A 26,828-nucleotide genomic window follows, 5' to 3' on the forward strand; every position below is an offset into this window, starting at 1 on the left:
ACCAACTGGAGAAGTATTCAGGTACATGAGCCAATGGGACCTTTGCCATTCAAAACACCACTAGGTCAAAAAAAAAAAAAAAAAGTGTTATTCTTTTCTGTCTCATTGCTTTCATGTCTGGCAGGTGACTACATCTTTATCCCCATCCTTCCTCTGGGAGGTAGCTTTCCCTGATACTCTATTCTTCTGCTGATATCAGAGCCTAGCTTCTTTGGGCTTCAAATGATGACTAAGATGAATGGCTCCCTATGAGTCTTCTAAGTTTTCAAAGTCAGGATGAGACTGGAGATACGTCTAGTTTTGTGAGTTGAGAATCCCCTAGGGTCTTAGCTTCTCCAGTATGAGAAAACATTTTTTTTTTTTTTTTTTTTTTTTTTTTTTTTTTTTTTTTTTTGCAGTAACCAGACTATGGCGTGTAAGCCAGGCTTATTAATTGCACTTTAATGTATTTTAATTCTACTGGTTCTGTTCTTCTAGTGAAGCATGACCAATACAGACACTAACTGATTGATATCTTTCTAAAAAATAACATTTTTAAAGAAATATTTATTGACCATTTAAAGTATTTCTAAAATAAACAGTAATTTTTCATTTGAATATTGAACATCATAGTACTCTTTGTCTCAAGATTAAGCTATTCCAATGACAGATAAAAAAGAAGAAAAATAGTGTTATTGAATGAATACATTTCATAAAAATTAGTAGATTATAAAACAAAGGCAGTCTTCAAAGGAGACATTTAATACTTTCCATACAAAGCTAAAACCAGCTGCTCATGGTCTGAAAGGTCAAACAATTTTACATATTTTTCTTTGCACAGTTCTCACAAATGACCTTAATCCTCTTTAATAAGGTGACTTTGAACACTCCTTTTTGTTATTCTAATGTATTAATAGAAGGCACAGGATCCACAATTCAAATAATAAACTTATTTTAACAGTCATGAGATTTGAGCATTCTTATTATGCCATGGAACTTTCACATTCTAACCTAAAGTTGACAAAAGTAAGGTGAAGTCAGTTCTTCAAAAATACTGTAAGACAGTCTTACAGAATTGCCAAAGATGCCATCCCAGGATTCCAAGCAGTGTCACATAGGAACATAGTTTGGTTTTGTGAAAAATCTAATGGCAAGTACAATCAGAGTAAGAGCAGTCTTTGTCTCTGAGATTAATAACTCTACGTTGCCACTGCCTCAGTAGGACAGGTTTGTTGCCATTGCTGTTAAGTGGTCTATGGGATGAGAAGTTTCAGGTGTTCCTCCATAAAATATATCAACATTATTTCCTCAATTACTGTTTTTATTAGCTAATATTTTTTTCCTAAATCATGCAAACATGTTTCTATTACTGACAATATTCCCTTTTGAGATCACAGATTCAGAAGCATTCTCTTGTCAGCCAGACTTCCTCTTTGTTATGGTGTACGGCTACAGGAATCTTCCTCTGGGAACTCAACTGGAAAGTTTTAACTTAATGATAATCACAGCATCTCATACAGATCAGATTCCTTAAAAATGGTAATTCATTGACTAGGTGGGGATTTGGTAAGGAAAACTAATTTCTGCTTGCTATTGGAAACTGATTGACTTGTTTATCATTTATCCTTTTTCCTGCCTTTTTATTAGCCTCTACTGAAATATTTCACTGTTTGATTTTAGTTACATTGACAGTCTTAATCAACTCCAAGTCTTCTCTAATGTGAGTTCTCACAAAAATGTGATGTTTAAACATTTGGAACAAATTATACACTGATGAAAAGGGTTTCAAAATAAAATTGCACAAATATTTTATCTATTTATTCATTGAATTGGTCAATTATTCTGAGAAAATATCTGAGGTGCATTAAAGCATTAAATTTAAAATGCTTTATAAATGTTGATTCCCTTTGTGAAAGCCTAAATGTTCCATTTCACTCATAAAACTTTCCTTTTCCATACTAGATTGAAGAGCTTTTTCCAAAATATGAATGCATTATTTCTAAGGTTTAAAGCATTAAAATGCAATATAGAAAATAAGTATATTGACACAGTTTTTTCCACTGAACATTTTAGCAGCTGTCTTCATCATCTCCAGTCATCAGAAAGTCGGTGCATCTCCAATCATTGAGGGAGTCAGTGTATCTGACACTTCTTCATCTCAATTCTAGATCTACAAGCTCGCTTAGGTTAACTGAGGTTAATTTTATTTGTTTTCATAACAATTTTCTTTTTTAATTTTAATTTTTTGAGATTATAATACAATAATGTCATTTCCTTTCCCTTTTTTCTCTCTAAACCTTCCTGTGTATGCTCCTCTGCCCTCTTTCAAATTTATAGCCTCTTTTATTCACACACACACACACACACACACACACACATATCTTAAATACATAAATACAACCTGTGTTGTCTGCATAATGTTACTTACATGTCCATGTTTTCAGGACTGACCTGATATTGCATAACTAATTAAAATACTCTCCCCTGTGGAATACTACTATTCCAAATATCAGCAATCTGTAGTTACCTACAATTCTTTGTCTATGACTGAGTCCTCATGAACCTTCCACTTTCCAAATGATAATGTCTCTTTGTGTCATTCTTGTTCAAATTATGTTTAGGCAGCCTGCCATGTTGGTGAGACTCCATGGGTGTGGCTTCTGATATTTCTCAGTCTTAGGAGCAAACTGCCTGTTCTTCTGGCTCTTCCTGTCTTTCCTTCCCATCTTCTGTAAAAATCTCTGAGTCTTAGTTGCCTGGGTTGGTTTGTAGATAGATCAGTTAGGATTTGGCACCTAACTCTGTATTTTTTATTAATTGTGATTTTCTGTAATGGTCTCTGTTTACTGCAAATAGAAGATTTCTTGCCAAGGGGTAAGAACTATGTTTATCTGTGGATATAAGGACAATTATTTAGAGTGTAGTTAGAGACAGTGCTGGCTTACTAAAGTTGTGGTTGTAGGTTCTCCACTAAGATCCATGATTACACAAGCCCTAGGTAGTGAAACGGGTTTTCAATAACAGGCATGGTTTCCCTCTGTTGATCAGGTCTGTAAATTTCCAATAAGATTAATGTGACACTTTAAGTAACCACAATTTTCAAATTGTTTTTAAATGATTAGTACTAGCATAAACACATGCTATATTCTACTAGGAGCAAGACTCAGAAAAATTAAGTGCTTTTCCTAAGTTGGCAGTTTGTTAGTCCATAGCAGAATCCAGAATGAGATGGTTGATACCTAAATCCTTAATAAATATAAACACATACAAAACCATAAAAATGCTCAAGCATAGGATTTAGGTTGACAACATTTTCCCACAACAAAAAGTCCTGGGAATATTCCTATAAAATTATAGAAAGTCCACTTAAATAGACGTGTATTATATATACATATCATAGATACATAATACACATATGCGTTATATGTTATTAATCAGTGCTAGGGATCAAGAAAAAAATCACTAAGGTACATTGCAAGCCCAAGAAATTATATTATCTCAGTCAGAATGAGGAGTAGTTAATGGTAATATTTGTGCGTAAAATTTTAATCTTATAATTTTCTAAACTATAAATTTATAGTTTAGATAAAACAGTAAAACCTGTAGCAAATGGAATTGTTTATGAAGACAAGCAGAGAGTTTCATAAATCCTTTTCAACAATAGTTTGGAAGATGAACTCAATAAATGTCATAGCTTTTCTGATATGAAGAGAACTATGGAGCTTGTTTGTAAATCAACCTCTTTGTCTTGAGATGGGAAAGCCATCAAGATCATCATGCAGCAGAGGGTAATTTTCTGTAGACTGAGAACTGACCTAAGAGACACTGTAGTTAAGAACGTTGACCAAACACAACTCATTTATATCAATAGGACACTGCAAATGTGTGTCTCGGTGTGTGTGTGAATATATGAACATGTGTGTGTTATAACAATGGAAAGGAACATACAATTATGGAAGAAGAATGGTTGTTGACTTGTGCTTTAATTTAAAATCTTCGAGGTTCATTTGTGTGATAAACAAGCCAACTTTAACATCTCCTGGCTGTTTTCAGGAAACAAGCACACTACTAGATTGTATTGTCTCGTGTATCCAGCCACTTTTATTTAGCAAATGTCTTGACTCATCTCACTCATAGACTGCAGTGTACTGCTTCAATATTCTGGGGCTTCCAAATCAGAGAAAATCTTAAGAACTTGTGATTTTGGAATAAAAAACAAACGGGACTGAGTCTAGTGAGTGTGTGTGTACATCTGCATGGGTGTGTAGTACTACACTGGCATGCTTCACATGGGGAGGTCAGAGATTGACCTCAGGGGTCTTCTTCTATCAGTCTCTATGTTAGTTCTTGAGACAGGGTCTCTCACTGACCCTGGACCTCACAGAGTCCTCAAGAGTAGCTGGCCAGGGGATTTCTGAGGCTCCCTGTCTTTTCCTCCCAACACTGGGATCATAGGTGTACTTCCCCATGCCTGCCTTTTTACCTGAGTGCTAGAGATCAGGTAAAAAGATACTTATTCAAGCTCTTGTGCTTATTTGGCAAGTAATTTTCCAACTCAGCCATCTCTACAGTCTATTAAATAAATGCATAAAGACATTTGGAACACAGGAAAAATGTAAAAAGACAACCGGTTTTGAATTCAGACAGCATACAGAAACGAGTCCCTTACTAACTTAGACTGCAGCTGCTTTTTCTTGCCCATTATCATCACTCTACCTGCCTCACTTAGAAAGGATATCTGTATTTGGGGATAAGGTCCTAAAGGCAGCAATCTAAGTCTTCCTGACAAAATGACCAAGGATATTTCATCCTTAAGCATCATCTTCCACCTAAATTACTTAGCTAAATGATGTCACACAAATCTTAAAAGGTCTTATAATAAAAAAACCCAGAGCCAGATATTGGGATGAAAGCTGAAAGATCAGAGAAGCAGAACAGACAGCCACTATCTCACCTCTATGAAATCCACATCCTCAAGAAAGTGAGTTCCTGTTTCCTAACACCTTAGATACCTTTCTGTGTCCTGCCATATTACTTCCTGGGACTAAAGGCGTGTGTCACCACTGCCTGGTTCTGTTTCTCTCATGTAGTCCAGTGTGGCCTTGAACTCACAGAGATCCAAACAGATCTCTGCCTCCCTAGTGATAGGATTAAAGATGAGTGTGCCACCACTGCCTGACCTCTATGTCTAATTTAGTTGGTGGATTTGTCCTCTGATCCCCAGGTAGGCTTTATTGGGGTACACGATATATCACCACAAAATTCCACTTTCTTTTTTTTATGTCATATCAATAATGAATTTCTGGTAAAGAAAAGTCTTGAAGCTGAGGATGATGACTTACTCATTTTTTTTTGTTGGGGGGTACCTGTGCCCCAAAGGAAAAGATAATTTCAAAGTTCAAGGCCAGACTGGGATGGACAGTAAAGATACTGTTTCAGAAAACCAAAATTAAACAACTAAAATTTTTTTGTATAAAAATTATATAGGATACCTAAACTCTTAAGAAAAGACAATTTCATGTATTTTATATTTATTTTTATCATATGCTAGTCATGTAAAAAAATACAAAATGGAAATCTCTTTCATGATTAAATTACCTAATTTTGATAAGCTTAAATATTTGTGCCTGCCTAGAGTTTTGTTTTAATTTCATTTTATGGCATTTTATTTCTTCCATTTCCATTTATTTTTAAAGTTTGTATTACTCTATAAAAATGAGGAGCGACCTTTACAAGAGGATGTGCTTTGGATGAACACTTAATAAGATTTTGAACAAAACTGTGCAGAAATGTGAATGATAAATTACTTCAGTGTCATATCTTCCTTCAAATACTAAAATTATAATTGAAAAGATTCTGAATTTTAGAAACAAAGTTTATATTTTATTCTGATAAATCAAAAAGATGTCACAATTCTATTTTTTCTCTGCTCACAGCCCTCAGACATGTTTATTGTCATGGCAACTGGTGTGAAAAAAGATCTAGTATAAACAGAGAGAGAGAGGTGATTCTTTTATAAACAAGGCAATAAAATATACCAAACCAGAAATCATCTAAGATACTTGTGCATTGTTTTATGATACACATCTTCCTTCTGAAGCACATAAACTAGGATGTTTAAGCATTATAAAATGGGAGCATCCTTGAATTATGTCAGCATTGTAACTTGTACTGAGAGATTGGCGTCAGCATTTGCTGTTGTGAAAACCAATGCTTCTTGTATGATGTGTATGCTTGTGTATGGTCCCTAAGTAAAAACTTCCTGTGTGGTCTGATCACGGAGCACTCAGCCGGTGTAGCAGGGGGCAGTTTCTAAATGACCCAGCTGGACACTCGGAGAACAATGACATTCATGGAAAATGGCTGTGGGACAAAGATAATCCATGTATCCTGGAAAAAGCTACTAGTTTGCTCAATAATCATATTTCAGTAATAAAATATAGACCCTTCTCAGTACTTGGACTGCTGAAATCACATGACTTAAGATAGCCTCCTGTTCACTTCTTTAGCCTTCTCTTCCTAAGAAATCTGAGGATCATTGCATGAGTCAACTGGTCCCTAAGCAGGGCAATTACTTTTAAGGGAACCAATGCTAAAGCCTCCTGAATTTTGACCTTTTCTGCAGTGTTCCAGCCAGGTTGAGCTGAACAGAGACAGCAGTGCAGACTTGTTCCAGGCTGCTATGTCCTTAAAGCCTTCAGATGAGTAAAATCCTTCCTCAGATGTTCTGTGGGGTGGTGAGAAAATTAAAATGACAGAGAAAGAAAATCTGCCAACCAGGAGGAAATGATTTGACCTTGTAATGGGTCATCTAGAGAAGGTACAGGTATGCCGGAGTTGGCAGTTGGGCAGATTGTCCTGTTGTAATCAATCTCCATAACATGAAGGAAGCAAAATCTTAATAGGTATGACTAACCATGCATGAATATCTTTGCCATGTTCACTGTACTGTTTATTGCTATGTATTGACATTCAGCATTTATTTAATGCTTGCAATTTTAGAAGCTATTTACATATTTAAACATGTGTGAAGGACTACAAAGGATCTCTTCTAGTATGAGTAACATCCTACATATATAGAAATATATATTGTAGCAATATATGGCTACACTCAATTTCCAAATTATTTGAAAGCTCTATGTATGTACAGCTGATATGCTAAAATCAAGAGATACTTATTTCTGCCTCTACAGACATTAGTGATCTTTGTAACTCTAGCACAGAAATCATTGGCAGAATTGAAAAACATAGGAAAAATAGGAGGGTTTACAAACTAGTGAAATCTCTATTATGTATGTCATAGGAATGAAGAAATTATAGTGTGTCTTTGCTACTTGCAAGCAGCAAATGTAAAAATTGTAACATTATTGAAACAGTACTTACTAGTCAGTAAGTAAGCAGGCCTGTAATGACTAGAACACATTTATTTGTGATCATACTTGCATACTTGATTGGATCAGGGCTGTTAACCTTGTGTGAGCTGGGCAAGAGCTCTGCTTCTGCTTCGGAATTACACCCCTAAGGGGTGAGCCCTATTGTGCACTTTTATTTTGAATCCTGTTCTTCCTAATCCTGTCTTGGTTTTGAATTCATTCTGTAGTCAAGGTACACCTCAAATATGTAACCCTTCTCTTTCCCTTTCCCAAATATATAAGATTAAAGACATATACTTCCCAAGTCCAGTCAATTTTATGTAAATATAAACAAAACAAATGCATTCAATGTCACACACATAGTGACAAAACATTTTGGCCTTAAAGATAATCTCTGTTGAGCCCGGACCCCATCCCTGGGCACCAGCCACTCCGGGGAAGACCTGCCCAACTTGGCCCCAGGTTCTGGCCACCGGGCAGGTACCCTTCTAGTTCCACCGGGAAGGATCCCCTTCTCCAAGCCCCCCGGCAGCCCCTGCAATCACCATGCCCTGCCCCCACGCCCATCTGCCCGAAACCCCAACCACTTCCTGGGACTTAGAGACCAGCTCCCAGCTCCCATCCTGCCTGGGACTTCCCTTCTGGACCAGAGAGGGCTCCCATCCTGCCCTGGATTTCCCTTCTGGACAAGAGCTCCCATCCTCACCTGAACTTCCCTTCTGGACAAGAGCACACATCCTGCCCATCCTGCCCCCCGGACTTCCCTTCTGGACAAGAGCGCCCATCCTACCCTGGACTTCCTGTCTGGACAAAAGCTCCCATCCTGCCCCAGACTTCCCGTCCAGATAAGAGCATCCATCCTGCCCCGGAGTTCCCATTTGGACAAGAGAGCTCCCATTTGGACTAGAGAGTGAGAGACTTCCTGAATTTGTCAGCTCTCTCTGAACCAAGTGCGCTGATAAGACCAAGAACGAACCACAAGGAGATGGGCAGATGTCAAGGCAGAAGTACATACAACAAAATGAAGAGCAACACAGCATCACCAGAACCTAGCCCGCCTCCAACATCTAGACCTGAACATCAAAAATTGGAAGAAGCAGAAGAAAACAGGCTTATGAATAACATCATGAAGAAGGTAGAGGCTTGTGTAGAGGAAAAGACAAAAAATTAAGAAGAACGCTTAAACAACTAGAGGAAAGGGCAAACAAATTAGAAGAAAACAATAAAGTCCTGGAAGAAAACAATAAAGTCCTGGAAGAAAAGAGTAAAGTCCTAGAAGAAAACAATAAAGTACTGAAAGAAAATCATGAAAAAGCAATGAAACAAATAAAGGAAACAGTCCAAGACCTGAAATGGGAATAGAAAAAAATGAAGAAGACACAAACAGAGGGAATGCTGGAAATAGAAAATCTGAGTAAAAGATCAGGAACTTCAGATGCAAGTATAACCAACAGAATGCAAGAGAGGGAAGAGAGGATCTCTGGCATTGAAGATACAGTAGAAGAAACAGTTTCATCAGTCAAAGAAAACACTAAAGCCACCAAAGTCATGAACCAAAATGTCCAAGAAATTTGGGACACCATGAAAAGACCAAACCTACGAATTATAGGGATAGAAGAAGGTGAAGAATACCAACTCAAAGGCACAGAAAATATATTCAACAAAATCATAGAAGAAAGCTTTCCCAACTTAAAGAAGGAAATGCTTATGAAGATACAAGAAGCCTATAGAACACCAAACAGACTAGACCCCCAAATAAAGTCCCCTCACCACATAATAATTAAACAACTAAATGTACAGAATAAAAAAAAAATATTAAGAGCAGCAAAGGAAAAAGGCCGAGTGACTTATAAAGGCAAACCCATCAGAATAACACCCGATTTCTCAATGGAGACTTTGAAAGCCAGAAGGACCTGGACAGATGTAATGCACACACTAAGAGACCATGGATGTCAGCCCAGACTAATATACCTGGCAAAACTTTCAATCATCAGACAGAATGAGCAAGACATTCCAAGACAAAGCCAGATTTAAACAATACTTATCCACAAACCCAGTCCTACAGAAAGCACTAGAAGAACAATTCCAACTGAAGGAAGTCAGATACACCCTTGAAAACACAGGCAATAGATAAAGCCACAGCAGTAAACCCCAAAGAAGAGAAGTACACACACACTACCACTAAAAATAACAGGGATGAACAATCACTGGTCATTAATATCCCGTAATATCAACGGACTTAATTCACCTATAAAAAGACATAGGCTTACAGAATGGATATGAAAGCAGGACCCATCTTTCTGCTGCATACAAGAAACACATCTCAAATTCAAAGACAGACACTACCTAAGAATAAAAGGCTGGGAAAAGACTTTCCAATCAAATGGTCTTAAGAAACAAGCGGGGGTAGCTATCCTGATATCCAACAAAATAGACTTCAAACTAAAATCAATCAAAAGAGATCAAGAAGGGCATTACATACTCATCACAGGAAAGATCCACCAAGATGAAGTTTCAATTCTCAATATTTATGCCCCAAACACAAGGGCACCCACATATGTAAAAGATACATTACTAAAGCTTAAGCCACATATAAAACTCCACACATTAATAGTGGGAGATCTCAACACCCCACTTTCACCACTGGACAGATCTTCCAAATTGAAACTTAACAGAGAAATAAAGGACTTAACCGATGTCATGACCCAATTGGACCTAATAGATATCTACAGAATATTCCATCCTAACAAAAAAAGAATATATCTTCTTCTCAGCACCCCATGGTACTTTCTCTAAAATCGACCACATACTTGGCCACAAAGCAAATCTCAATAGATACAAAACAACTGGAATAACCTCCTGTGTTCTATCAGACCACCATGGTTTAAAGTTAGATTTCAACAACAACAAAAACTACAGAAAACCTACAATCTCATAGAAACTGAATAATGCTCAACTGAATCACCAATGGGTTAAGGAAGAAATAAAGAAAGAAATTAAAGACTTCCTAGAGATCAACAAAAATGATGACAACACATACCCAAACTTATGGGACACTATGAAAGCAGTGCTAAGAGGGAAATTAATAGCACTAAATGCCCACATAAAGAAGTTGGAGAAATCTCACACTAGTGACTTAACAGCACACCTGAAAGCTCTAGAACAAGAAGAAGCAAAGTCTCCCAGGAAGAATAGATGCCAGGAAATTATCAAAGTGAGAGGTGAAATAAATACAATAGAAACTAAGAGAATAATACAAAAATTAATGAAACAAAGAGTTGGTTCTTTGAGAAAATCAACAAGATAGACAAGCCTTTATCCAAACTAACCAAAAGACAGAGAGTGAGAATCCAAATCAACAAAATCAGAAATGAAAAGGGGGACATAACAACAGACACTGAGGAAATCCAGAGAAGTATCAGGTCATATTTCAAAAACCTCTACTCCACAAAACTGGAAAACCTAAAAGAAATGGACAATTTTCTGGTTAGGTACCACATACCTAAGTTAAATCAAGACCAGATAAACTATTTAAATAGTACAATAATGCCTAAGGAAATAGAAACAGTCATTAAAAGTCTCCCAACTAAAAAAGCCCAGGACCAGATGGTTTCAGTGCAGAATTCTACCAGATCTTCAAAGAAGAGTTAATACCAATACTCTCTAAATTGTTCCACATAATAGAAACAGAAAGAACATTACCAAACTCCTTCTATGATGCTACAATTACCCTGATTCCTAAACCAAACAAGGATCCAACAAAGGAAGAACTACAGACCGATCTCCCTCATGAACATTGATGCAAAAATACTCAATAAAATATTGGTAAACAGACTCCAAGAAGACATCAGAACAATTACCCACCATGATCAAGTAGGCTTCAACCCAGGGATGCAAGGGTGGTTCAACATACGAAAGTCCGTCAATGTAATACACCATATAAACAAACTCAAAGAACAAAACCACATGATCATCTCCCTAGATGAAGAAAAGGCATTTGACAAAATCCAACATCCCTTCATGATAAAAGTCTTGGAGCAATCAGGAATACAGGGAACATACCTAAACATAATAAAGGCAATTTACTGCAAGCCAACAGTCAACATCAAATTAAATGGAGAGAAACTCAAAGCAATTCCACTAAAATCAGGAATGAGGCAAGGCTGTCCACTCTCCCCATACTTATTCAATATAGTACTTGAAGTTCTAGCCAGAGCAATAAGACAACATAAGGAGATTAAGGGGATACAAATTGGAAAGGAAGAAGTCAAGCTTTCCCTATTTGCAGATGACATGATAGCATACTTGAGTGACCCCAAGGATTCCACCCAGGAATTGATAAAGCTTATAAACACCTTCAGCAACATAGCAGGATACAAGATCAATTCAAAAAAATCATTAGCCCTCCTATATACAATGGACAAAGAAGCTGAGAAGGAAATCAGAGATACATCACCCTTTACAATAGCCACAAATGACATAAAATACCTTGGGGTAACAGTAACCAAGCAAGTGAAGGACCTATATGATAAGAACTTTAAGTCCCTGATAAAAGAAATTAAAGATGTCAGAAAATGGAAAGATCTCCCATGCTCATGGATAGGTAGGACCAAGATAGTAAAAATGGCAATTTTACCAAAGGCAACCTACAGATTCAATGCAATCCCCATCAAAATACCAACACAATTCTTCACAGACCTGGAAAGAATAATACTCAACTTCATATGGAAAAACAAAAAACCCAGGATAGCCAAAAGAATCCTGTACAATAAAATAACCTCTGGAGGCATCACAATCCCTGACTTCAAGCTCTACTATAGAGCTACAGTAATAAAAACAGCTTGGCATTTGCATAAAAGCCGACATGTGGACCAATGGAATCGAATTGAAGACACTGACATTAACCCGCACACCTATGAACATATAATTTTTGACAAAGAAGCCGAAAGTGTACAATGGAAAAAAAAAAGATAATCTCTATTGTAACTCACTGGTAGCCATGATTACTGAATTGTGAAAAGAACACACTCACAGACACATAGAAACACACACACACACACACACACACACACACACACATACACACAAATGTAGGGAAATTTCAAATTTAGCTCATTCTAGTGAGAAACAATTGCATCAATACTATGTAGTTATCATTTATCCTGTTTCTTAACTACAAAATATCTATGATGTTGAGTAACAACACTGTAGTTTAATGCATTAAGGTCAGAACAATTCTGGTATTTGAAAATGAGAATAATTTAGGCTCCTTACATAAGGGAGGAAGAATCTTTACTTTGACATTGATTTGGCATGTTTTTCTTTCTTTCTTTTTTTTTCTGGCACTAATAGCACTAACACATACCACTTGGTCAGGGAGTACACCATGTGCCACATCCTCCCAGAGGTGACAACTAGAAGAAACAATCTGATTACAGTGAGAAGGACTCAGAGTATACAGGAAGAAACTCCCACTCCCATTCTCAAAGTCAGTCATTGTCCTTTGTGGACTGATAGACCTGTGGTAGGCTCACAGAAAAAGCTGTTGCCTGCTCTAGATTCTAACTTGCTGTGGGAATGTAACAAAGACAGGTTCTATAAAAAAAAAAAATCATTTCCTAAACAAAATTATAGAACTAAGTTCTGCCCTATTTTAATGAAGAGAAATTATCAAAATTGAAACTCTAAAAATAGTAGTTTATATTTGAAATCCTAATTCCCTCCTAATTATAGTACGCTACAGTGACACTCTAATTAAGTACAATTAACAACTCCACAGCAGGTCCACAGAGAGAAAGCTGTAGAGATATAGAGGCCAATTCTAGTCCTATACATCTCAGATTTTACAAGATTGTATTCTACTTTCCCTTTCTTGCAACAGAAACTAAATATTGATGTTGATTTATTGATAAGCCTTGAGGAGAAACATACATTTTAAATTAGAAAATTTAGAGCTTAAGCAACACTTCAAAATCTGCTATGGACTCAACAAACTTCAATAAAGTAGTATTAACAAAACCTAATTTAATATTAAATTATGTATGTGAACTCTGAAAGTACTCTAGATTTTGATTGAAACAGCTAATATCACCATAGTACAAAAGAGAGCACTCTAAACTAGAAATTTAATGTTACTTTTACATTAACAAAGTTAGTTTATGAAACTGATAATTAAAATTAGATTCATATGTAAGAAATCCAAATTCGAATTCAGAAATGGACATTCATCTTAAATGTCCTTATGTCTTATTCATTTTTAGCTGTTATTTAGTTTAGATGGTGTCTCTACTTCTCAAATTGTTTTCCCCAAACCTGAACTCAAATCTTGCTATCACTAAAACAGACATCTGTCATGGTTACTAATAGATGCTCTAGTAGAATGAATAAAATTCCAAGTTTTAAAATAATAAAAAAAGGAAAAGCTAGCAACACAATGAAATCACGTCATATTAGAACAATTCACCAGGTCTTTGATCAGGTAGTAAAAAAAAAAAAAAATCAGGTGGCCAGAGAACAAAACTCATGAGCACATCTCAATCCACTTCCTCTATTCCCTCTTGCTGGTAGACTGGCCATCATGGCAATCAATTTGCCAAATGTAAGCTTGCCTAGAATATACCTGACTTGAAAATTCAAAATCCCCAGAGCTAAAATATGGTTGAAGAGAATAGACACAATGTATGGTGAACAATAAGCTCAGGATGAGAAGTACACATTCCCCTTGAATCCTCTTTCTTTCCCAGCAGTGTAAAATTTCAACTGCACTCAGCTAATAGACTGAGGATTCATGGGAAAATGTAGACAGAACAAATATTTTTGCCTTTAAGATGTCTAAACTAACTGTTTTGCTCAGTACATTTCACACATCACTCAGTAGATTGGAGTTCCTTGCTTAAAGGGGATCCATCACCGATTTTCCTTACACTGAAGCATGTGAGAAGGAATGAGATACCTTAGTTCCAGCCAAAAAGTTACAGTATCCTGGAAAAACCACAGGAGCAGACACAGAAGGAAATAATTTTTAGTATTATATCATATTACTCCATTTTTAAATATTAATACAAGTGGCATGTGTGTCAAAAACTAATCGTAGACTAGCAAGTCTTTAATCTAACTTCTACTTGGAGAGATGATCCTTTTAGAATGATAAATTTCAAATCACAAACATGTCATGTATTTCAATGAAAGCATTAGTGCTTTTCTATTTGGTGGTGTATTTATCTTATATTCCCTTTACTGACAGGAACACAATAAGTAGTAGTCTATAAATACGGTCAATCACACAGCATCTTTCTCTAGCTAAGAAGAGCTTCTGCAATGCTGTATACACCAAGATCCAGCCAAGGTTATTTTAAGTTCCTTCCAGAGCTGCAATAAGAGACTCTGCAAGGACCTGCTCACATTTCAGTCACACAATTACAGTTGATGCTATAACTTCATATAATCAAATGTGGATGTGATCAAGAATAGAACACAGACACTCAGAAATGAAGCCAAAGGCCTGAGTGTACAAGATAAAACAGTAAAGAACCCCTTTTAGCTCCCAGAAGGCATCAAGTTCCCCAAATTATCTGGCCATTGATTTAACAATGTATACAAAGCAAACAAACCCATTGCCCACGTATATTCATGAGACAGATGTTACCATAACAAAATATACTAGCAATAGAAATTTTCTTTTTAAAGGCTTATTTGGTCAGAGTTCTGGAGGTTAAAAATCCAAGAATGAGCAGCAACATCTGGCCTGTTTATAGTGAGTACCTCCTTAGCTGTATCATAACATGGTGGAAAAAAAAAGACAGAAATGCCCATTTGAAGAAGAGACCAAATGCATGGGAGCCCTCATTTTATAACTCTATAATCATGATAACCACTGGACCCTAACCAGAGTCCTATAACAACACTCTTAATCTTTTTCCCAAAGCAGTTCCAGCAGTGACCCAATCACCTGTTTATAAATAAGTAAAACGAGACATACTTGAATAAGGACTATAATTCTTTTTTTTTAATTTTATTTTACAATACTATTCAGTTCTACATAACAGCCACAGATTCCCTTGTTCTCCCCCTTCCTGCCCCTCTCCCCTTCCCCCCAGCCCACCCCCCATTCCCACCACCTCCAGATCAAGGCCACCCCTGAGGACTGAGATCGACCTGATAGACTCAGTCCAGGCAGGTCCAGTCCCCTCCTCCCAGATTGAGCCAAGCGTCCCTGTATAAGTCCCGGGTTTCAAACCTAGGACTATAATTCTTAAACCTTTATTTTTAACTAGTAAGTGTGCAGTCTTCTGCTTAATGTATTAAAAGTATTATTATAGTCAAGCCAGAGAACCACTATATCAAAGGATCTGTTCTCATCTATATGTTCAGAGATGAGGCTAAATTGTAGTAAATAGCAATCAGTGCCACCACTTTCTGATTTAGGTCTGTAATAAAGCAGATGTTTCTGCTAGAACTTATTTTATATTATCATTGAGGTGCTAATAAAATCACTGCCTTTCCTTTTTCACATATCCAGGTTATTGTGTACAGTAGCTACAGTTCTGCTCCCAAGCACATTTCTTCCCATCATAACTTTGTCCCAGCTGAAAATATCAGGAAAAGAGACCTCAGGAAATGCAAGATGAGAGTATAGAAATTACAGTCTACCTCACTGACACCTGGCATGTTGAAAGTCTTTGTCCTAATCTTGAAGCAAATTGGCAATCACCTCACAAACACACTGAGATGTGTGAAAAGATATTTTTTAGCTATCAAACCATGTCATATTTGTTGCCTTACTTAAAAATATTGGCTGTGCGAAAATATATTAATATAATGAGTTCTTTTGCAAATGTAATGAAAACATGAATGAAATTTAATCTAGCATCAAACCTTATCTTATGGTGGATTAAAAGAGAAAAGTTAACCTACATCTAATAGACTCATTATAGTTGTGTTACTTACTGTAAATGTTACAAAGTTGAATACTTTTCCATAAAAGATTTTCACAGAAAATTCAGAATTTACGACCGAAAATCTAATCTGATTCTTAATTCTGAAATAACATACTGGATGCAAGCATGATTCTCTTCATGACAAAATATGCATGATAGATGTCGCCATACTTATACAACATGAGAGAAAGCTGCAGCACACTTTCCCTAGAAAACAGTAATACCCTGCACTGTATTTTGCTTCAATTTTGTTCCCAAGGAAGGTTTATCAATTTTTATAAAATTAAGATTGTGTAGCAACATTATTTCTTCTGAGGAACCAACAATTAAAAAAAAAATGTGGAGGCATAGCTATAGTTGAATAGGAGGAAAGTCTGAGATGGAGACAGACCAAGAGCTAAAACGGGGACAGTTAGAGACACCTTCCACACGGTACTTTCTCATGGACCATGGGAAAAAGTGGGGGGATAATTTATAGGTGTTAAATTTAGAAAGAAAAAAAGAAAACAACAACACAGAGACTAAAAACCAGAATCACTTACCCTGAAAAACTCTTTAGTGGAGCCAGAGTCTAATGTTCCATAAGCAATTTCTGTTTGCTTAGACAGATCCTCAGCACTTTCGATGGGAGACACCATCCTCTCTACGGTCAGGAAGGCAGCTAAGTTAGCCGTGTAGGAGGAGATTATGATCAGGGTAAAGAACCACCACACACCTCCAACAATGCGCCCAGAGAGGGATCTGATAACAAGTATGAAATGGATTCGTAAAGTGAAATGAATGAACTAATATAAAACAAGTTAGCATTCATCTTCAAATAGCCATTTACAAAAAATTCACCTTATTATATCTTGCAATATATCTTTTAGTTTGTGAAACTAGAAATTACTAATCATTTTGGTCAAGGAGTACAGAGTAATGAGATTGAGATCTGAGGATGTATCCAAAGACCTATTCTTGGGATTCTCCCATAATTATAGACTCAAGTACTTGATGGTGTAAAATTCTACAAGAAAACAACTTCAAGAAATGTACAAGTAGTTCATCTAATATGCATAATACTTCATCTACTCATGATATAAACACAAACAAGAGAGCTTAAGAACAGCATCAAAGTTCATAATAAAACAAAAATTAAGAAACTGTGTATCATAAATATAGCTTTAAACATAAAAGAAACTCTCCCTTTAATGCAGCCCACCCCCCACCCCAGAAACAAGCTCAGTTCCATTAGGTTTTGGGGTGTGCAAACATATAGGTATTTGATACAGTACAGGAGAGAAATGGAAAAATGAAATGATACTAAAAGTAAAACATAACTCTTAATGAATATAAATCAGATGCCTTCATGGTGTGGACTGCTCTGACCCTGTTCCTTTGTGTATCCTGCTTAAGAGAGAAAGAAAACTCAAAGAAAACAAATTAGATATTTAAAATTTTAAAAGATATAAATCCCTAATGTGACGTATAAAAAGACAGCAGTTTTGTATGACTATATATACATATAATGTTTTTAAAAGCTTAATAGATTTCCAAAATTTTACTTGAAATATTGAAGGAGATAAATACAATTTTGTAAATACCAATAGAATTTGTGGTGTTATTTTAAAAGATTTTATGGGATTCTGCATACAATTAAATTATTTGAGGTAGCAGTATTTCTAAAATGTCAAAATATGAAAATTGGGCAACTTTTGGGCAGAATCAAATCTATTGACTTTGATACAACTGAGACAAGATAAAATTTTGGATAATTTTGGGGAGAATAAACCACTTGCTTAATACAAAGGGACTAGATGATTCCAAAAACTGAAAGGTTTAGACCATCAGTTGCTTAAAAAGAAAACCTGAAGGAATATAATTTAGCTTTCATGCTAAAGTCAATATAAAATATAAAGATTTAAATTAACATGATAGGAAGAGAAGGTTTAAATATTTTTCACGTGGAATCTAAGTCAAGTATTTTATAAACATTGCTTCTGGAAAACCCTGATATGGACACAGCCACACTGCAATGTATCCTATCTGTCCATGAAGCAGAATAATTAAAGGACACAGACCTTGAACTGAAAGGGCAGACTCAGAATGTGGCTTGCTCGAATCCCTCAACACTAAGGTTGATTTTTCTTAAATGCATTTGACACTGCACCAATCTCCTACTTGATTAAGAATTGTGCTCATATGCCATTTTATTCTAGTCAGAAAATAAAAACTAGTTCATATCACTTTTATTTTATTCTCGTACTTAAAAACATTATTGAGAGTAAATATTTCAGTACTACTTTTAACTATATTAATTGTAAAACATATTTTTAGATTTTTATCACTTATCTTTAACTGTTTTAAAACCAACGATTAATTTTTCTGAGAATTCTGGAGAAATTTTATTAAGAAGAGAAAACTTGATTTTGATTTGTATTGAAAGTTGCCACAATTAAAAACAAAGGTTTTACTTTCTATTGCATTTGCTAAAGAATGTGAAGGCAGAAACACTGATTTCGTCTTAATATGCATCACATGATGTTTCAATGGCATACGATTTACATGTAGAGATATTGTGGATATAACAAAGCAGGCTGAAGAATAACAATAATCATTATGGCGTATTACTTTGCTAATTTCTATGTTTTGAGAAAGTATTTTATAATGAAGAGACACCAAACTTTCTCTCTCTCTTTCTTTCTTTCTTCTTCTTTTTCTTTTTCTTTTCTTTTTTTTTTTTTTTTTTGTAATTTCAGGCAAGTTACAGTCACTGAACTCAGTAAATCATTCTAGACTATAATTCCAATGTGTCTTTTCAACATTCTTAATGGAGCTCCATAGCAGATTTTACTTGGAAAGGGTTGATGGATGCATTCTCAAAAACTTAAAAGGAGTTGCAAAGTGGTCTTTTCACTTTAAACTCTTTTGTTAAGACAGTAATCCACTCTGCTGCCCTGCCTTGCAGTGGCCATCGCTGCATTCTAAAACATTGTAGTGTAGTTCATTCTTTTCTTAGAACAATCATTATATTGACCAATGCTGTTTCAGGTTCAGTTTTAAGTGCATATGTAACATAGCAGAAAAACAACTGCATTTTAATGATATTTATTATATCTACATATTCTGAAATTAAAAAAAAAAAGATCAATAACAAGGGAAATACCCTAACTAAAAAACCTGTGTTTCTTACTAAGAAATTAATGTTATGAAGAATGAACTATAGTGAGACTCAAGAATGAAATTAAAGCACAGAACAAAACATCCTATTTTGGAAGCAAGTGTAATAAAAAAGAGAAATTGTTTGAATGCCGCAGTGGACACTGAGATGTTCTGAATAAGTGTGCCTTCCATTCCAACCAAAAAAGCAAAAGATTTTCTGGTGCTTAGCAAACACTAGATGACAAAGCAGCTGTGTGGCCATGCTGTGAGTGGGAGGTGGGAAGGCTCCCAGACCTGGTCCATCTCTGGGAACACAGGACAGTGTCTACTTCATTATAAACCCACACATACTTCGGATTGCCCAAAAGACAGAACACAATGTGTTCCAGCCAAGCACAACTGCCTTTTACTTAGAATTATTGTACCACAATTTAGTGGTTTTACCAATGCTAAGCCAATAATCTAGGGTTTTATGGACCAGAGTGTCCTCTGACTCCTCAGTTTTGTTATTTTTTTATTCCTTATTCTTAGAAACAGATCTTCCTATTTTTAACTTAAATCAGATAACTAAATATTGAGATGAGAGTCTGACCTCTCTCCATGTTGTCAGAGTTTAATTGTGTACCTAGAACTATATACTCCTTTATGCATGTCATGCAAACATAGAATATTTACAATTCATGGAAGGCCTAAATAGAATTCACTGTGAACATGGAGCTAAGATTTTTCTTTTTTAAAGATCTATATAGCTTTTTTTCTTTTTAATGTGACTTTATAATGCACTACCATTGGTGCTACTGACTATCAGAGAATAAGTGTTTAATAATTTCTGCCTTGAGGGTGCATTTCCCTCTTCTCAGCCAGTGGAAGATAGTAGAGCACTTAGAAAACTATGCATTTTTGAGATGCTTATATTCATTTTGAAATTAATTGCTTGTAATTCACCAAGTACTCAAAAACTAATATCTTAATGAATTATCATAAAAAGTCACTCCCTTGGCTAGTAAAGATCATCTTTGGAATCAAAGGAGGTTATTCCAGCTCAAATTGAACTGCCCCAGAAGACAAATAACATCTTGGCTTTAAATGTTAATGATACTACACCAGCAGAAGCAGGATTTATTTGTCTGAAGAGACTCAAGTAGTTTTCATTCATGTTGTAACATAAGCAAAAGCAATTGATGATTTCTGACAGATATATGACAATTAGGCACTTTAGCGTGAGATAGTCATATCCTGATGTGAAAGAGGTGTGTGGGTATGTACATTTAATATGGTCCAGGCATTTGCAGCAAGTCATTTGTTTTCCATATGCATTTCTAGATACTTAAAAATATATGATCAACCTTTTTCACAGAAGCCTAAGGTTTAAAAAGTTTAATAATCTCTCTCACACACCATTTTCATGAATTGATGTTAGAAAAAATAAAGAGATGAAGTATGTTCAGATGAAGTGTTGTTTAACAAATTGTTGACTCTGTAGGAAATAGCTAACATCGCCCATTTTCCCATATACAGGTCTGTGGATCAACACAGATGACTGTAAAATGAGAATATGCAGCAAAAACACGGTACCCCTCCAAGCAGGCATGGAATGATAGGAACCTTATGCATTTTATAGCCTCTTCATGGTGTATATAATTTCACCAGGGAAACACATGATCAACATTCAAAGAACATTGTTCAAGTATTTCACAGGCTTACGCCAATGGTAAAAATTTGTCCTCTAAGCATCTTAAATTGCTTGGACAAGTAGTTGGCAGCTGGTGACATCTTTATAGTGAATTCATAAACACCATGAATATCCACTTGAGACCTAAAATGCACAAAGTTGAAACAGGTGAGTGACCAACCTTGGCGAAATATCGCATCCTTGCTGCATAAAGGCACCCAAGGAAAACCAGAGACTATTAAAAATCCCAAATTCATTAGTTGATTCACTACTTTGTGTTTCTCTTCCATCTTCAAATTCCTCAGTGTGCCACTCGTAGGGGCTAAATCTGCTGACCAGGAATAAAACTACACTGACCCCAATGTAGGCAAACACAATGCACATCCAGATCTCATAGGCTAAAGGATCAAGAAAGGAAAAGACTCCTGGTTTGGACTTCTGAGGCTTCTTGATCATGATAGAGATTCCAAGACTCATGAAGGGCTTGGAGAAGTCAATCACCTCTTCTCTCACAAGGGTGATAGTTAATGGAGCAATTGCAATGTCAGCTTTCTGTAAAGGAAAGAAAGGAAAATAACAGGACCCAGAATTATGGTTAGAAATGATACATAATTAAAACTTGGAATGGAAAGGGATGGAACTTATAGAATGGTAGCAATCAAGGCTCTGATGCTAAAGAATATTTAAAAGGGTAATGTATTTATTTACCTAGTATAATAGACAAATAGTTTACCTATCTGACTTGGCTAAGCTAATTACACATTTCTTGCAATATACCCTTGAATCACTGGGATAACCTGTGTGCTTGAAGACAGGTAGAATGCATGTTTCAGTTAATTTTCAAGTTTACTTCTTGCTTCTGCCTCAACCTCTCAAATTCTATCACAGAAATAAAACAGTTTTTTTCTAGAGTGTCATGGAATGCCAACAACTGAGATATGGTTATTAAAAAAAAAAAGAGTGGCTATTCTCTCAACAGTGGTTCCAACTGAATTACTTTACCTATAAAGAGATATATACTTACCCCATATACAAGTTCTCCAACCATACCATTCCAAATTTTGGTGTCTGCATCCCTGGCCCCATACTTGCCATCCCCAACAATAGTCAACTTGTACTTGAACCCACAATGTTTGGCAATTTCTGCAGCTAAGTCAACACAGTAGCCCTCATAACGCTCATTCCCTTCAAGCATTTCATGATTTTTCTTCATCATAACATATGGTGATTCCTAAAAGAAAAGACAATATGTTCACTGATTATCATACTGAATTTTTTAAATACTGTTATTATGTCAAACTCCTTAATAATTACTTGTTATACATAGGTATATGTTAGACGTAGATAATACAGTAGACTTTGAAACAAAAATATATAGGCATAGTGCTTCTAACAACCAAGCTCCTTCAATCTCTATATTATTGGGAAACTAAAATGGTTTATCATATCAGAGTAAGATACCCAAAAGCTGTTAGCACAGCTCCCTCATTTTATTTGTAATTATTAAGTATCAGAGAGAAATTTTTGCTCAACAGCTGCTATATTCAACTTTGGGTCTACCATACCCTTCTTCAAGGTTAAATGAACACCAGCTCAAAGAAGCTGAGTTCAGGCAAGATCTGTGTTACTGCTGTTTCAAGTACAAACTTCATGTAGGAAAAAAAAAAAACGGCATACACAATGATCCACAAAATGAAAATGTTCATTGTCATGGCAACATACTGATTCTATTTCTGAAAGCTTCGTGTCTCACTTCATCTATGAGACATAATACACTAGAAGGGTGGTACAAGTATAGCTAGAGAAGCTCTCTCACTAGAAGCATATAAGAGAGAAAGCATGATGAAATGATTGAGCAAACCTAATATTGTCCACTTTGGGGTGTTGCAGAACATAAATCTAATTGAGTTAGTAGTTCCTTTCAATAGCATGATGAAGGTGGGAATTCCCACATGTCCAACTCATACTCATTAAGAGAATTCCACGTACCACTAATGTTGTATCTAAATCTCTTAGAAGTGTATCTATATTTTCATCTCATGTTGTTAGGATAATGAATCCATCAATTTATAACAATGTCCCTTAGTGAATTCCACCTTCTCCTCATCCCTTGCTTAGCATTTGGTTCTCGTGATCCACATTTCCTTTCTTTCCATACAAATCCTAGATGGTCTACAACCAGACAAGCTTTGCCCCACTCTCTCAATAGTCACATATTTGGAACTAGGCACATGGCCACTACTCTGTTCAAATGAAGGGTATAAGGAGATCATACTTGTTTTTCACTAAGAATAAAGAGGGGCTAACAGCATTATTAGATCATAATACCAAATGGGAGGGTGGAGATGAACCAGAGTTGGGTAAGGTTTGAAAAGAAGTGTGAAGAGCAAACAAGACTTTGCTCTGCTGTTCACTTGTGTCAACAGCAGGGTATCAGCTGTCAAGATAGAGTTTAGCCTTCTAGAGGATGAGAACATTCTAAGAGCTTTAGCTTAGCCCATGTGTAATCCTTACAGCAGGTAAGCATGCAATAAGTGACAGAGTAGCAAGTATTAGTGAATTAAAAATTGCAAAAGCTGCTTGGGATAGTTACTACCTTTAAGGTAACCTAAACAGCAAGTTTCTAAGTGGATACTTTGAAAAGGTAAAAATAGAGTTCAATATATGTAGTTAATTACCAATATTGTGGTGACAACCACAGTTTTATTTTCAAGCCCAGAGGTGTCATTTCCAGAAGGGAGCTCGGTTAGGGTGACAACCATTTTATCCACTTCACTCCAGTACCCAATCTGAAAAAGATCACAGTTGACAAACATGAGGATAAATGGCCTGTCTTTGAAAACATTTGACGCTTTTCAAACCCATGTCTGCACCCAAAGTAACGCCCACATTCAACAGACTTCTCAATACCAGCAACAACATTACCTTCATTAATATGAATCTGACTGGGATTGAGACAGTTAAAAAAATATTCTTAAAACTGGATTGAATTTGAATCTTCCTATTTTATTATTTGTTTATTTATTTTTGTTTAATTTTCTCAGTACCTTGCTGTGCATCCCTGGTTTGTCTAGAAGTCACTATAGAGCTCAACTTGCCTTCAGCTCACAATCCTCGTGCTTTAGCTCCTGCAGTTCAGGGATTGAAGGCATGAGCCAGTGCAACTGGCTCACTTCTCACATTTGCTGGCTAACTTGGGTGGTGGGGTAATCATGTATACATGTAAAGATACCTCAACAGTGACAATTCAGCCAGACTATTTTAAGGGGAGATTTTGAGTTTAACAGTTAAACATATGTTTACATGACTATTTCTCCTAAAGGCATCATATCTTTAGCAGTTGTTTTCTATCTTATAATTAAAGTCTTCCTATAAAAGTTGAAAAAAGTGTAACATTTCTATTTTAGATTAATTATCACTATCGCTTACCAAAAAGAACTGATCTGATTCATAAAGCAAATCTCAAAACTAAATTTGTTTCTAGAAGTGGCTTACCACTGTCTACATGCACATGCTTTCTGATCCCAGGAGTGAAGTAGGCTCATGATGGAATCTGCCCCCTGAGACCCAAGTTTAAATTCTTAAAGTTTTACCTTCCGGGGCCCATTTGTTTTGAGCTCCATGATATTAATTGTGTAGTTTATTCTCTTTCCATTCTGGTCAAACTTTATATTTCCTGAGAGACCTTCAACTTGAACCTAATGATGGAATGGAAATAGAACACAGTTATAAATTTGTTAGATCCAAGACATAAACTGACAAAATTTACCCTGACCTAAACAGAAGGATATTTTAATAGGGTTTCTGCGTACTCTTCAACCTACCTGTGTGCTCTGAGGAAACAACATGGCTGTATGTTCAACATAAGAAATACAACAAAGATGACTTACATGTTTTGGCAAAATAACCAAAAACCACCTTAACGAGTGTGTGGAGTCACATTAGCGCTCATTCTGTGAAACTGACCTGTTTCAGGGCCCTTTCTATTTCTACACCTTGGCCCCAAGGCACCGCTGGGTTGGCCAAACAATCGCCTGCATTGCCTCTCCGGGAGATTTCAATCCTCTGCTTCCGAAGGTTACGGAATGCTTCAGTCATTACTTGGACAGCATCATAGGTCAGGGCAGACGTATACTAAAAGGAATCACACATTTTATAAGGATGGGAGAAAAATCAGAGCTTTGCTGCACACCACCTCACCTACCATGCAACACAGGTCATCCAGACTACTCTCGCCTACCATGCAACACAGAGAGCGGCCAAAAAGGTCCAAGAAGTTAAACACACCTCCATCTAGCTATCTTAGAATTGAACAAGAATGTGGATGATGGGACTACGGAACATGTTCTGAACAAGCAACGTGTCCAAATATATTAATATCTCAGCTAACTTAAGTGAAAATTTATTACATTTTTTGAGATCAGTTTCTCATTGAACCAGCAATTTATGGCCAGCTGTGATGATATACAGACTTTCAAAGTAACAATATAAATACCTTTGATGTCCAATAATAAAGTCATTGGTTAAAATAGACAGAAAATGGGTGATTTTTTTTACTCTGAATCTTTAATTCAACTTGGTAGTGCTCACATATACCTTAGAGTGGTGTTAGACCATTTATTTACATTCTCCCCTATGTATCTGGTGTTGAGTTAAAGAAACAAACTCCATAATTCCTCAGCTATTTTTATGCTTTAACAATCTATGAGAATGCTAGCTCAAACTCAGAGCCACTGAGCAGGCATTAGCATAGCTCTGGCAGGTCTTGCCCTTTTCCCATTCCCTCTGCCTTGCTGAAAACAATTAGTTTACATTCCTAGAGCTAGTCACCAAGGTCTATTTCCTTATTAGGCCACTTCTTCCTCCTGAAGCTGACTACCACGTCCAGCAATCAAAAGCCTCCTTTGATTCACCTAATTAACATGCCCAATTAACATTAAACACCTCATCTTTATAAACTGCCATTTGCCTATGTGTCACTTCTGTCTCTTCTTTTTCCAGAGGCAGTCCTTTGTCCCTCTGGGACAAATATCCCTTCCCCCTTTCCCTTGTCCCCTTCCCCTTCTCCCTCAGCCCCAATCTCCTTTACCATGGCATCCTAGACCATCCTAACACAGACCTCCCCTTTTTCTCTTCTTAAGAATTACACCTGAAAGTTCATTTGCTGCAGTTTTGTCTCTGTCAGAGTCGGAAAGCAGCCACATTAACTTTCCTTCCCTAATTAATAAAGGATCTCTCTGTGAAAAAAGCTACTTAGGTGTGGTTTTGTGTCTAATCCAGGATCTGAGAAGGAACCCTCACTGTGCAGTAGTCCACTGCAATAACTGATACTGTGACACTAAATTCCTAACTAAAGTCCAAAATGGCAGGCACTACACTCGAGCAATCTTATTCTCCAGTAACTTCATGCTTCTCCTCCCACAGTGACTCACATCATTTTTTAAATACCACACCCTTCATCTGCTCCTCACTCTCAAAACTCATTCCAATTATATTGTAATGTAGGGAGAAAGAGGTCCCTAGACAGTAGTTTCTTTATCGTCACCTGGTGAAATGTCTAAAGCTCACAAAACATTTGCCCCCGAGTAGACTACAGAACATAGGTGGCCATACTTCCTCCAAGGCCCCCCTCCTGAAGTCTTTTACTTGTACACTTCCAGTTTCCTTAAACACATTTGTTTCTGGAATCACACATACAATATCCCTCAATCAGCATGCTCTCTCTAC

At 36.4% G+C, this 26,828-nt stretch overlaps 1 protein-coding gene across 3 annotated transcripts in view; it reads right to left on the bottom strand.

The window, feature by feature from the left end:
• Gria2 (glutamate ionotropic receptor AMPA type subunit 2) overlaps positions 1-26,828 on the bottom strand; it is a 131,349-nt gene that overhangs the window by 7,020 nt on the left and 97,501 nt on the right. For all 3 annotated transcript variants that reach the window (XM_028880125.2, XM_028880122.2, XM_028880121.2), the window contains exons 7-12: positions 25,068-25,235; positions 24,695-24,799; positions 23,780-23,890; positions 22,126-22,332; positions 21,283-21,653; positions 16,831-17,029 (exon numbers count right to left, since the gene is read on the bottom strand). In XM_028880125.2, coding sequence (XP_028735958.1) covers positions 16,831-17,029; positions 21,283-21,653; positions 22,126-22,332; positions 23,780-23,890; positions 24,695-24,799; positions 25,068-25,235 — 1,161 coding nt within the window. The remainder of the gene's footprint in view (positions 1-16,830; positions 17,030-21,282; positions 21,654-22,125; positions 22,333-23,779; positions 23,891-24,694; positions 24,800-25,067; positions 25,236-26,828) is intronic.

The sequence above is a fragment of the Peromyscus leucopus genome, chromosome 6 (genome assembly GCF_004664715.2).
Source record: "Peromyscus leucopus breed LL Stock chromosome 6, UCI_PerLeu_2.1, whole genome shotgun sequence".
NCBI lineage: Eukaryota > Metazoa > Chordata > Mammalia > Rodentia > Cricetidae > Peromyscus > Peromyscus leucopus.